Genomic DNA, 12,909 nt, shown 5'->3' with positions numbered 1-12,909 from the left:
AGAGCAAACAAAGAGCATCAAAACTGTGGCTAAAGACAGGGCGATCCATGGCATGTCAAATAATTTATATATATGTATATACATATATATATATATATACATATATACATACACATATACATACACATATACATACACATATACATACACATACATATACATATATATGTTTTGTCATTAAAGGAAAGGGTAATCATTACAAATTACAGTAATGATGGCTCTGTTCCAGTTAGGTGTGTTGGCAAAGCCATAATAGTAATAATACATTTTATTTATAGAGCGCTTTTCAGAATACTCAAAGACACTTTACATTAAAATCATCATTTATAAAAGCTATACACTAAAAACATAAAGCACACAGTATTGGTCACACATTAAAAGCAGTGGCATGGCAGTGAGTCACTCGCATTTCTCATTTTTCTTGGAATTGTTTTATGCTGATTCATCCTCACCATTACCATTACCATATATATATATATATATATATATATATATATGACTATGGATTAACCTACAGTCAAATGCACCAAGAATCTTAATCAGGGTAGATTTTGAGCTATATTTTGACCAGAGGCTAATAATGAATCAGCAAAGAACAATTCCAAGGTATCTGAGAAATGCGAGTGACTCACTGCCATGGCTTTGCCGACACACCTAACTGGAACAGAGCCCCCATTAGTGTAATTTGTGGCCCCTGTGCCTTTTTCCTTTAATGACAAACATTTCACTGCGAGCAGAGGTCCGTTGTCAATGTTCATGTGGTCATTATCATATCAATCTCTTGCCTTAGCGTTACATCAATTTAATCTGGACTGCAAAATAGGAGCCAAGTCAAAATGAAATGAAATGTTCACAGGAGCAGGTATTAAGTAACTGCTTGCTTTTTGAGGTGTTCCCTTTTAATTATGTTTAGAATTAGGATGGAAAAAAAGGCCACGCAATAATATTGTTTGTAATTAGCATCACTACTAATATAGTACTTTGTTTTACAACCCCAGTGGGTTATAGTGGCCTTATATTCAGAAATGGTGTAAAAAACACCAACAATTTGCCCATGTGTCTAATTTATTCTAATTGTGAAATGATTACTCTCGTTTATCTGTGTTGGTGGAAAAATAGTTTTTCACTGCACCCACACCTCAAAGGTAAATGTGACTGACCATAGCAGAGGCTACTAGTGTTAACTTAGGCCACCGTGTACATCAGACCATTTGTTTATTCTGTAGTAGGTGTATTCCGATGGGGCGTGTGCGAATGGCTGCTAGGCCTTTTTACCCTTGACCTGTTTAACTGAGAATTATCCTCAGTGTGATGTACAATGACATCAAGACTTAAGGCTTAATAAACATGGCCAGCTTAACCCGGTAGGGGGCCCTAGTGTTATGAGCTGTGGGCCCCATCTGACCCCTGTTCTGCCCACTCTCTGTACTTGATGCAAGTAGGCCTCCTCAGTCAGGTACAGTCCGCACAGCAAACTACATTAGCAGCTCAGAACCAGAAAACCAGAGGTGCTCATATAGTTTCCCTACGGAGTGCTTTTTAGTGCCACCGGAAGTGAGCGTAACCAAGCAACGCCGTCGTTGCCGTGGCAACAGGGCTTGTCTCCCCCAAGAAGTTTGTCGTGCCTGAAGTAAATATGAATATCGGTTTTGGACAAACTAACGTTTGCTCTTAAAGTGTCTTATTGTGGCAAATGAGTTCGCTTATTTCTTTAAAATATTCATGAGGGTAAAGTCAGTACCGCTGCTGAAATAGAGCGTGTGTTCTGTTGGTTTTAGCAAACATTAACGTTAGCTAACATAAATGGAGTCGGAGCGAACTGGGGGCAAAACGATGCGAGCTCAGAAAAACAACAGTGTCAACGAGAGATGTGTTTTTCTCGCCCCCACGGTAAATACCAATTTTAATAGTCTTTTAACATTGCTTCAAAGTTTAATGGGCTAACCAATAAAAGTTTAAGTGTCTGGCTCAGTGGAGAAAATAGTCGGTTATCGTTAGTTGAAGTTAGTAGCCTAGCTTAACTAGCTAACTACATGCTAATGTTCGAATTAGTAAAAAATGTTTTTGCAGGTCAACAGCTGCAAGTTGCACCTTGCAAGTGCCAAATCACTGGTGCCGGAGAGAGGCCAGAGGATGGTGAGTCATGACAAAGAACACTGTGAGACGAGATATGTGGTTAATAGCCTACACTCTCCCCTAATAAGTGCTTCTCAATCTATCATGTTTAAATACAGACTGACTCTCAAGATGAAAAAAACACGACTCAGTACAACCCAGGTAAGCATTAACCAGTCCATTTGTACACTTTTATTTGTGTGTGATTTAGCATTGTATTGTATATTCATGAATGGCTAAGGTATGTACATGATCTTACTGTTTGCACACTTTGTTCTATACCATACATCTCTGTAGAAAACAGGTTGCATGCTTGCAGAGGACTTGCCCAGACACCTTTTGTGCCATCATTTGCCAGTGACTCTACAGATCCCCCTGTACAGAATCTAGTGCCACTAGGATGTGGTGCTCATAGCGGTTTGGATGTAGTTTCACATGCTTCACAAGATACAAGAGATAAATCTAGGAGACCATCCCACAGTGCAGGGGCCACTTACTACCGGAATACCTTAAGCCTTGCCCAGCCATCAGGTAAATACGGCAATGTCACTTGGAAAATATGATGGAATTGGGAAACTAGTTTCGTTGATGAATTTTAGATTTCGAGTTTGTAGTCTACAACTAAGATTGTTGATTTGTATGCAATACACTGTGTTATTTAGTGTATCCTGAAGTCAGTGTTTAATGTCCATATCAGGTGGTTCTGGAGGATTTAGATACAATGCAGTCCCTGGTTTTCCCTTCCCTCGATTGCCCTGTGACAGTTTTGCATCCAGTTTTCAACGAATCGACATGGACAGGTACGTCTGGTTTCTTTTTAAATAACAATTCTAACAGGTTAGACTTATATTTGTCTAATACAGTACATTTTAGTTTAGCTGCCACTGTAATCTGGACGTTTGATTGACATGTCATGCGCCACGGCAGTTCTACCTATCTTTACTTGCATTGTTGTTCATTCTCTTTAGTCATTGTTGGTTTTATGGAGTCATGCTTGTCACAGTATTTACAATAGAAATGATAGCACTTTCACTTCAAATGGCACGTGCTCCAGATTGCCACCAGGGAGCAGCAAAGTCCCTTTAAATACCCACCCCTCCACTCAAAGATATGTGTTTGCTGACAAATTGGTGAAGAGCAGATATAAGTCAATCTATATATGTAGAGTGAGATGTTAAATCGTTAATTTGCTTAGCTAAATGTCAACCATAAAAAGGCTAAATCATGCAAAAACTGTTCTTTATAATTTTCCAGGCGCTGTCTGGAGGAATGCCCCCAGCTGGGCATTATGGATGAACTACAGTTTCTCAACCTCCAGCACAATCTAATCACAGGGATCCAGCATCTGTCACATCTGCAACAGCTCGTTTTCCTGAACCTGTACGACAATCACATCTCCCAAATGACTGGCATTGAATCTCTGAGCTCTCTCAGGATCCTGATGCTGGGGAAGAACAGGTGAGATGTCATCGTTGGATTCAAAAGAAAAAAAACGCAATAATTTGAACAGAGTTGCCTCTGTTACACAGGTAGTATTGTACAGTTCATATTTAAGCTAGTAAAGCAAATGTTGCAGAGTGGGTGACAATGCAAAGACATCAAATTACATATTGTTCTTTAACATCTGGAGATCTGTGGTTTAATGTAAAATATGTAAAAGTTGCTTTTAGGTTATTCTAGACATCCTGTTTGCATGTATGGTCGACAGGAAGGAAGATTAAGTTAATACTTCATTGTGAAAGACATCAAGATCTTTCAGACGAACTCGTGCCATTTGTTTAACTCTCTGTAGGACGTGACATTTATCTGTTCATCTTCTCTGACCTCCCTCCGCAGCCATATGTGGTTCTTGCAGAGTAAAGAATGCCACTGATTTAGGTTTCCATTGGCATTCTTTGAGAGAATCCAGCCTTTCATCCTTCGGTGTAATTTGATAGACAGTCCTGAACATTCAGCCTCTGTACTGTATGTTCGGTTTCTGGGAATGTAACCTTTTAATACGCTTGCTGTCCTCCGCTCGGTACCTGTTTAATAGACACCTGGTACATTTAAGAAGGGGCAAAAAAAATGTGTTATTGATTGCTGACATTGTGACAAATTGAATTTACGTGTACATTTCTTAAGTCATATTTTCCAATGTATGTCCCTTCTCAGAATCCGTAAGATATGCTGCTTGCAGAGCCTGTCCAAACTGAACATCCTGGATCTGCATGACAATCAGGTACTGTCCATTCAGTACACTCCCATCTACACTCCAAGTGTGTTCGGTCTTGGTCACTTAGCTGCGTACGCTGTAACTGCAGATCATGATTTTTAGCTGTAAAGTTCAGCAGAAGTGAATCATCAGGCGTGACAATCAGTGCACTGTAGTAGTGCAGCTCTATTTCGTAGATTGATTGAACAAAAGAGGTCCCTCTCTGTTTGATATTGCAGTGTCTTTTTAAACTCTGGTGGGTGTTCTGATCAGCCGTTCACCTGCCTCCGTTTTTAGGGACTTCACTTCAGCATTAGTTTTAGCACTGTTAGAGAACAAAGGATTGAACACCATCAGAACCCACATGTTCTCGTCAAGGGTCTACTCCCACATTCATTTCCTCAGCGGCCCAAGCATAATTTATCCAACAGGCACAACTGTTTCCTTGTTTTCTCCATCAGCGAATGGTGATGAGCTGAAGCCGATTATATTGCTCTTCAATTCATTTGAGTCTGAAACTGTTGTTGAGGGGCTGTTTGTTCAGCCTCCGCGATAGAACCTTGGCTCACTCATGTTAGCTAAAACCTGGGAAACAAAAGGATGTGATGTCGGATAAGGATTTTAATAGCTCCTGGAAAAGAAAGATAGAATGGAAAGGCTTCCCTTGGACAAATTAGTGTTTTGCCAGCATGCCGCCCACGCCCCTCCTCAGAGAGCTGCTCCAGAGACCTGGTTAGACTCCCCTCCCGCTCTGATGTTGGCTGCTCTTTGCATAAGCAGGCATCCCGCTCACTATTCAAAGACCGCTTACAGCGTTGGTTTTTTTCCCCGACAGAGCACGCTTCATTGCCTCAAAGTTCTGTCCACTTGTTGTGTTACCTAACTGCATCTCTACAGTTCATTTAAACAATTCTGATAAGGAGTGAATCAGTAAATCGAGACATATATATTTTTGTACTGGCTTTGTTGGTAATGAGAGCACATTGCATTCAGAGGTAGCCATTTGTTGGCAGGAGCCTGATGGGGAGCAGATGATAAATCTATCGTTCCGACCAGGACGGGTTGCTTTTCACTCACTGACCTCAAAACCTGTTTTGAGGTCAGTGAGTCCTGTTTTGTGCGTTTAAATAACTGTTCAATAACCTTTACTCAACGTTTTCCAAACTCACTGGAGACCCGACCACCCAAACGTATTGTGAATCGCTTTAATTAAAGTATTAAAGTAGTATTGTTGTTTAGTCGTAGAACACCAGCTGCTCGTCCTATTTACTTTTGTGTTCCCGCTTTAACCGCAAGCAGTACATCACTGTCATACTCTCTTCCTCCCATCTTCTAGCAGTGAGGCTCACATCACCCCCACCCCCCCACCACCTCTTTTCACCCCTCATTTCCGTAACAGGATGTCTGTTTATTTCCAGCATTCAAAAGGAGATATTCTCTTTGGGAGCGTGCATCCAACGCACACTTGGCCCTCAGTGAACCAAGTGTCGGGGTTATGATGTGACCTGACAACGTTGGATATCCAATCTCTAGTTCGGCGGTGGTGTTTTTTCACTCGAGCAGTTTGACTGGAGCACCCGCAGAAGACAGTGGAGAATGCCCTACGGGGTGTGTAAAACGAAGTGAAAGAATCACAGAGTTGTTTGTTAAGCCCATGTCCGTGGTGGAAATAATTACATCCCTCCTGCAAATCCAGACATGATTTAATTTGACTTTATCTGTCATGTGTGATAAGCATAGCACTTTGGGTTAGGGTGAAGCTGGAACACTCCCCACAAGCACGCTCTGCGACGCTTTGCTGCCATTAACGACACCTCTAACACGAGGTTTTGGCACATTCTCAAGAGTTTTCTACTAATGTTTAAAGGGACAGTTCACCCGCAAATCCAAACTATATTCTCCCTCTTAAGTGCTATTTATCAATCTGGATTGTTTTGGAGATATCAGCCGGAGAGATGTTCTTCCTTTCTCCCATATAATGGGGCTTTATGGCACTCTGCTTGTGGTACTCAAAGCGCCAAAAAATTTGAAAAACTCGACAAGGAATGTCTCTTTCCAGAAATCATGACCCGGTTACCCAAGATAACCCACACACCTTGTGAGCAGTTTCACATATGGTCGAAAAAAACGAGTTCCTCCATATAACTGTAGTTAGGTCTGTCCGGGATGCCGACGTCTGGTCCTGAGATAATTCATTTATTGATAATAATGTTAACCTTAAGACCATAATCTACGTAGGGAAGGCTCACTAAGCGTGCAGCTGTGTGCCATCCACCGGCTGCTTTACATTCATACATTTTACCGTCCTGATATTCTGGACCACACAAGCCTTCCTGTCTTACCTCTTAGGTGCCTTTGTCCTGTTAGTGTGTGATGACAGAAAGCGTTCAGCTGTGACGCCACAATACAACCGCTGTGAAGGTCTTTCAATGCAGCGGGATGATCTCACTCTGCTGTACCCGTCGGCAGACTTGACCATGCAGGTTGACTTGATGCGCTATTGTGTATTATCATCCACCTGTATGTGCACTGTCAGCACACTTGTTCATGCATCTAAAACAAATAACAATAGCAGTCGGACCTCCCTGGTTTGTGATTCTGAACATTTGAATCTTTTTAATGAACGTCGCCGGAATGTGTTAATTTCTCACTCAAGCCAGTTTTCAAAAACTGCTGAGCGCTGTTATCTCTATTGTAATGTCTGCCTGTCTGAACTCCCTAAAACAAGAAATAGATCAACTTCAATTCATCCGCTGACTAGGACCAGATAAAAAGCACATATAGTGGTTCTCTGTAGGTTTGTGTACTTCTTGTTTTTAAATCTTCTTTAGTTGTTGCGCGTATGGACCATCTGGGAGTGCTGTACTAACTTGTCCAAAGCCCAGAAACTTTTGCACGGCCTACTTTCCAAAACACTTCTCTTTGAGCTGATACATAATACATTTTGATTCTCATAGTTATCTTTATTACTCATTTTAACAACGTTTCGTTATTAAATTTTTTTGCAAACTTTCTATTCCCATCAACCTACCGTATGTAACATTTAAACTGATGGTTGGGTATTGCATTTTGACAGAATCCTTGATCACCTCATGATTAAGTGTCTTTATGACAGCAGGGGCCCTGAAGTACTCTCTCCCATGCAGAGGAGCGGGGAGAACTGTGCACCGACCCTCAGCTGCTTGTTTGTTCTCGCGGTTTGGGAGGTCAAACAGCAGTCACGACTCCATGTGACTGGCTGCATGCCAGCCATTCAAGATGTTCACAAGTGATACAGACCTTTGCCGTGAAGTGGTTGACTCTAGGGTAAATGAGGGGAGTGGAAAGGTGAAGCCTCAGGCATCGCCAAAAAATGGAGCACACTGCGTTTTGGCCCCCCATTGCACCCAAAAACATTAAAAGCTGTGTGCGGGCTAAAGAACTCTAAATAAATGTGAACCTTCTTTTCCTTTGCGTCACGCTCTGCCAGCCCTGCCTCCCTCTGTCTGTCTCTCTGTACGTAGAATATCATTATCTATCAATGCCAGGTCACATTGTTTTATGCTGTGCAATATCTTCGTCTCGCTTGTGCGTCCATCCAGATCTGCAGGATAGAAAACATGTCTCACCTGAGCGAGCTGCAAGCGTTGAACCTGGCGGGAAACGACATCTCCATAGTGGAAAACCTGCAGGGCCTGGACTGTTTGACTGAACTCAACCTGCGACACAACTGCGTCTCTGCTGTGGTGAGGGGGGCCTCTTTCCCGATTAGCGGCAGCTTGAAAAGCTTTTTATTCACTGCATGCTCACTATTCTACTCCTTCATACGCAGGAAAAGACACCAACTGTTCACACAATCTCATTTTCAACCAAGACTGTAGCTTCTGCTGCCCTTTTACCTTTGTGGGGCTTCTGTTTTCTTTCATTTGAAAGTGCAAGTAGGTGTTGGAAATATTATGTGTCAAACAAATGTGTTGTGTCCATGCACCCTGAGAACTGTACCTTATGAGAATGTTCTTCATAGGAAGAAAGAACGCGTAGCGCGCCTTCCATCTTCATGTCATTCCTTTGGCCCGTGTCCTCTGCGTGGTTACTGTTTCCCCTGTTATGGGATCACATGTAGCAGTTTTCTTTGTCTCACAAAATAACAGACACGACATCAATAGCATCTTTGTAAGAAAGTCTGCGGTGAAATGTATCGCCGTGCTGTTACCTAGGGAGACGTAGGTCGTTACCCGCAACCTCCCTCTGACTTTCTGGCGCGGTGAAAGAGAAACTGGATATTCTTAACGCGAAGGTTCGCTCCCCTCGATTCCTTTACTTTTAATCTGATAAACAGAACAGTGCATGCCAAAACAGGCCCCTTCATTTGTATGCAAATCCCCTAAGCCCTTTCCTGCTTCTTGGGGGTAGAAAATAAGGAATGGAATCCAACATTGTGTTGTATAAAAAACCACCCTGTCACTCACCCTGTCCTCCGCCTGCAAGATCTGATCAAGAACCACTTCCAGTCCTAATTATCAGATGCAATGTTTCATTTGACACACAGGAGAGGAAGAATGCTACACCTCAGCAGATTCTCCAGCCTCTGTCATTAGTGGTGTTTGCTGCCAAGTGCTTGTATCAGGCACGAAGTAAATAATCCTCCTCCAGGTGTCCAGGTGTCCCCGCTCATTCAAGGCATATGAAAAGTGGAATTCTTGAAAATAAAAAGCTTGGAAGGACTTGGAATAAGTAAGTTGACGACTTGCTTAGATGTAAGGCTTAGTCAATACATATATTATAAGCATTATATGTTTTAAATGCATACTTTATCTTTAAGTGTATATTTTTGAATTTCGAAACATTCACACAATTAATATTCAGGTCAGGTTTTAATGCATCTCTCCTAATGTTGTCATCCAAACTTTTTTCCATAATTTCTATACATTTATACTTAAATCCATAACATTTTCATAGAAACGACAACACAATAGCTTATAACGCAGTGGCGATTTAACGCATAGTCATTTCATAAAACCTTTGCTGTTTACACCCAGGCGGCAACCTCCGCTTCTGAGAAGTGAAGCCAATGTGGAAGTGCCTTAAGCCCCATTTAGAGTCCAATAGACCATAAAGCAGGGTATGCTATAGGGCGGGGCTACTGTGATTGACAGGTCGCTACCACGGCGTTGTTCGGTCTGGGAGTTGTCCGTGTTTTCGTCTTACAACTTCAACCCTATCATAGTGGGTTTTCACTTCATGAAAGTTAATAATTAAAATGTCTTATTCAGCCTTCGGTTGTACACTGCTGGTTGCAAAAAAAAAAAGATGGACGACGGCCAAAATACTGAACTCGAGGCTTCACAACCGCAGTCCACAAGCCAATGGGTGACGTCACGGTGACTACATCCAGTTCTTATATACAGTCTATAGTTTACACTTGCTGGTGGGTCTTTCCAATGAGAAATCCTGTGGCTGTCAATAAGTAAGGCTTTTTACATATTTGGCAGCAGGAACGGTGACTTGTTTGGAAGAGTTGGGTAGTCAGATGGAGCACTGATAGAACAGACAAAGCAGAAAGGCATCACCCAGAGGCAGACTGGCTTTATGGATTAGCGGGAGTTTATTTTCCTCCACATGGACTTGTCTTCTTGTGGGGCCAGTAGTGAGTCAAGCATCACGATCACTGAAAATGCACAAAAAATGTACAATGCCGTTTGAAAGCTCCGTTATAGAATAGTCAGCTCTAATCTGTGTGTGTGTGTGTGTGTGTGTGTGTGTGTGTGTGTGTGTGTGTGTGTGTGTGTGTCTGTGTGTGTGTGTGTGTGTGTGTGATTGATGGGGTCATAAATACATCACTCCTCATCACATCTGAATACGCTCTATTACATAATTTCCCCGTTGCTAACATTACATAGCTGAGTTCTACCTTTTTGATTTACTTTTTAAATTTGAAACTGAGGGGATCATCAAATCAGCATTCTGCCTCACATTGCTGTGGAAAGTATTAATATTCAAACTTGAATTATCAAAGACAGGGTCAATATAACGGCACAAAATGAGGGCGAAGAGCATAGAAAAACTGTAATTGAAAAAAAAGCAAAGGTAACTTTTGCAAATAACAATCCAAACTATTAATTAATAAAACAAAACCAGTGCAAAAACAACACAACCATAATCACTTAACACCAGATTGTCGTCTCAACAGTTGCACGTGCATAACGCACAGCGTCTAGCGCACTTGATGTGGGCCGGCTAAACTCACACCTTAAGTCTGTGCTAATCAAAGAGAAGCAACAAAAAAACCAACAACTAAACAACCTTTAACCCCCCCCCCCCCCCCCCCCCCCCCTTTGGCATCCACGTCGTGTACCTGTCTGTTTTATTTGAGCAGCTTTCGTCGTGTGTTTTTGCATGCAACAGAGACAGCGGTGATAGCTCTGTTTGTGGAGTAATGCCTCTGCCAGAGCTCAGTGTGAGTGTGAGAACCGAAGACACGCAAGCTGTCAGCAAGGAGAGGGTGGAGCCGGGAGGAAGAGGGGACGGCGCAGCCACACAGATACACACCCGCAGGCTGACACACGCACAGCAACGCGCTTGTAACCAACCTCACATCGTATCCTGTCAGACGATTGGCTCTAATCAAACTGTATTCAAAAAAAAAGAAGAAGAGAGAAAGAGAGACCACATTGGTGGGCGATTGTTATACAGCACATCAGCTCAGTGATGACATCATTCTGTCTGAGACAGGGCTGCTATATTTAGTCTCAGACAGCGATGGCGCCGCTTCCCCAGCATCCATACAGGGACTGGACTGAGACACTGGGAGTGCGGTGGACGGTTAGATTTAGCTAGCATGACTAGCAGTTTTAATTTTTAAAAGAAGGAAAGAGAACACCCCTGCACTGCTGAGATGCACAGTAAAACATTACACAATCTAATGCAACAAAATACTCCATGCATGACAATAAGCCGGTATGTTTGCATACAGCTGACAAATCATGTATTCAGCAACACAATCTCAAGTCACCTGACAAACGTTAATTTGGCTCTATAATGAAGGAATTTCTTAAAATACAGAGCACAGACTTTCCACGATGCTGAAAACACGGACAAAATCGTGGTATTTGATGATAAAGATCAAAAAGTCGACTGTAACCTGCGGATTGTCGTAGAATTTGCCAAAATATGGATGCAATTAATGAAAATCAGGGTTTTCCCCATCATTTTAAGCGTCTTTTTCACAGCGCCTAAGCTGTACGAACAGACAATTAACTATTCCCCTACTTTTTTGTTTAATTCACGAGCACGCAGTTTCTCTCCTCTGCTCTCTGTGTTGGTATTTCAATGAGGGCGAGTTTTAGCTCCACACACACACACACACACAGACACACACACAGAGACGCAATCACACAGAGACGCAATCACACTGAGACGGTTAGCGTAGTTCACTGCACGACTTAAGCCCAATGCATCACCTAGCAGGTTACTTATCTTACCTGTCGGGGAGCTACAGCCAATAAGAGCGCTAGACACGCGTTGACAGGAAACTTGGGGGGGGGGGGGGGGGGGGGGTCGCCTGTCGCCTGAATTCGCCAATAACTGCTACATTTAGAGCGCTTACTTTTTACAAAAGGGTGGAGTGTTTTGTTTTATAACTGTATTCAAGCACTTTCTTGTATAACAAAAGAGTGCAATATTGTGTTACGTCCAATTTTTTTTAAATATTTAAAATTAAATTTTATTGGACACTTTTTCCGATGACAAAATGTTCTTGAATCGTAAAACACGACATTCCTAAAAAACGGAGATATGGAATTTGGGAAAAAAACATAACAGGTGCACTAGTGTTTATTTGTGCTTCAGAACGTAACTCCGAAAACAATCAGAAAATAGCGTTTTATTTCTCTGATTCACTACTTTGTTCACGTCATGAATCGAGTTTTAATTCTGGGAAAACAACAGATCCCTGTATTATAACAGTCATATTGTCAGGTAACTATTTCAGCCTCATCAGGTATTACGTGCAAACAGTACTTTTCTTTTTCAGTGTGTGATAATGTAGAAAGCTGAGCAGAGAACAATACAATGAATGTACACTGTAAAACAGTTTTCAACAAAACAGACCGTAAGTCTACAGCCTTAGTAAGCGGAGGCATGTGCAGCGAATGTTTCAAATGTTGCAGGTTATTTTGATGTGTCGGTCTGTATGGGCCTCCTTATTCCTTATGCTTATTCTCATTGTGTGCCAGCGTGTTGTAAAAACCTCACTGCTCAGATATAACTAGGTGAAACCGATCCATACGGGGGAGATGATTTCATTATATTAACGCCATAGATGGAGCACAACAGCCGCCCACAAAACCATTACAAAACAAGCTCTCCCTCTCCAGCATTGCCCCCTGATGTTGCTCGCTGTACTGTGGTGGGCGTTTTGGTGCGTTGCGATGGGTGAAACTATAGGATGAGTAATTGTTGTGCTATATTTAAAAGGGTTGTGCGGAGGGAGGTGGTGGGGAATCTTCTGAACGACCAGGCTGTGTGCTGCAGTGTTGCACCGTTTTCTGCTTGAGAAGCTGGCGTAGCCTCAACGCAGTAGGCTGATCTCTCGTTTGAATGGAGACCGGCAAGAGTTCTGG

At 42.3% G+C, this 12,909-nt stretch overlaps 1 protein-coding gene across 1 annotated transcript in view; it reads left to right on the top strand.

The window, feature by feature from the left end:
• Positions 1 to 1,803: 1,803 nt before the first annotated feature.
• lrrc49 (leucine rich repeat containing 49) overlaps positions 1,804 to 12,909 on the top strand; it is a 30,111-nt gene continuing 19,005 nt past the window's right edge. The window contains exons 1-7 of the mRNA XM_076077949.1: positions 1,804 to 1,890; positions 2,071 to 2,136; positions 2,235 to 2,277; positions 2,813 to 2,915; positions 3,370 to 3,573; positions 4,270 to 4,336; positions 7,891 to 8,034. Coding sequence (XP_075934064.1) covers positions 1,804 to 1,890; positions 2,071 to 2,136; positions 2,235 to 2,277; positions 2,813 to 2,915; positions 3,370 to 3,573; positions 4,270 to 4,336; positions 7,891 to 8,034 — 714 coding nt within the window. The remainder of the gene's footprint in view (positions 1,891 to 2,070; positions 2,137 to 2,234; positions 2,278 to 2,812; positions 2,916 to 3,369; positions 3,574 to 4,269; positions 4,337 to 7,890; positions 8,035 to 12,909) is intronic.

Source organism: Anarhichas minor, unplaced genomic scaffold (genome assembly GCF_050575085.1).
Source record: "Anarhichas minor isolate MPS153535 unplaced genomic scaffold, ASM5057508v1 ptg000062l, whole genome shotgun sequence".
In the NCBI taxonomy this organism is placed as follows: domain Eukaryota; kingdom Metazoa; phylum Chordata; class Actinopteri; order Perciformes; family Anarhichadidae; genus Anarhichas; species Anarhichas minor.
Note: the sequence above shows the minus strand (reverse complement) of the source record. Positions and strands in the feature narration are given on the sequence as shown.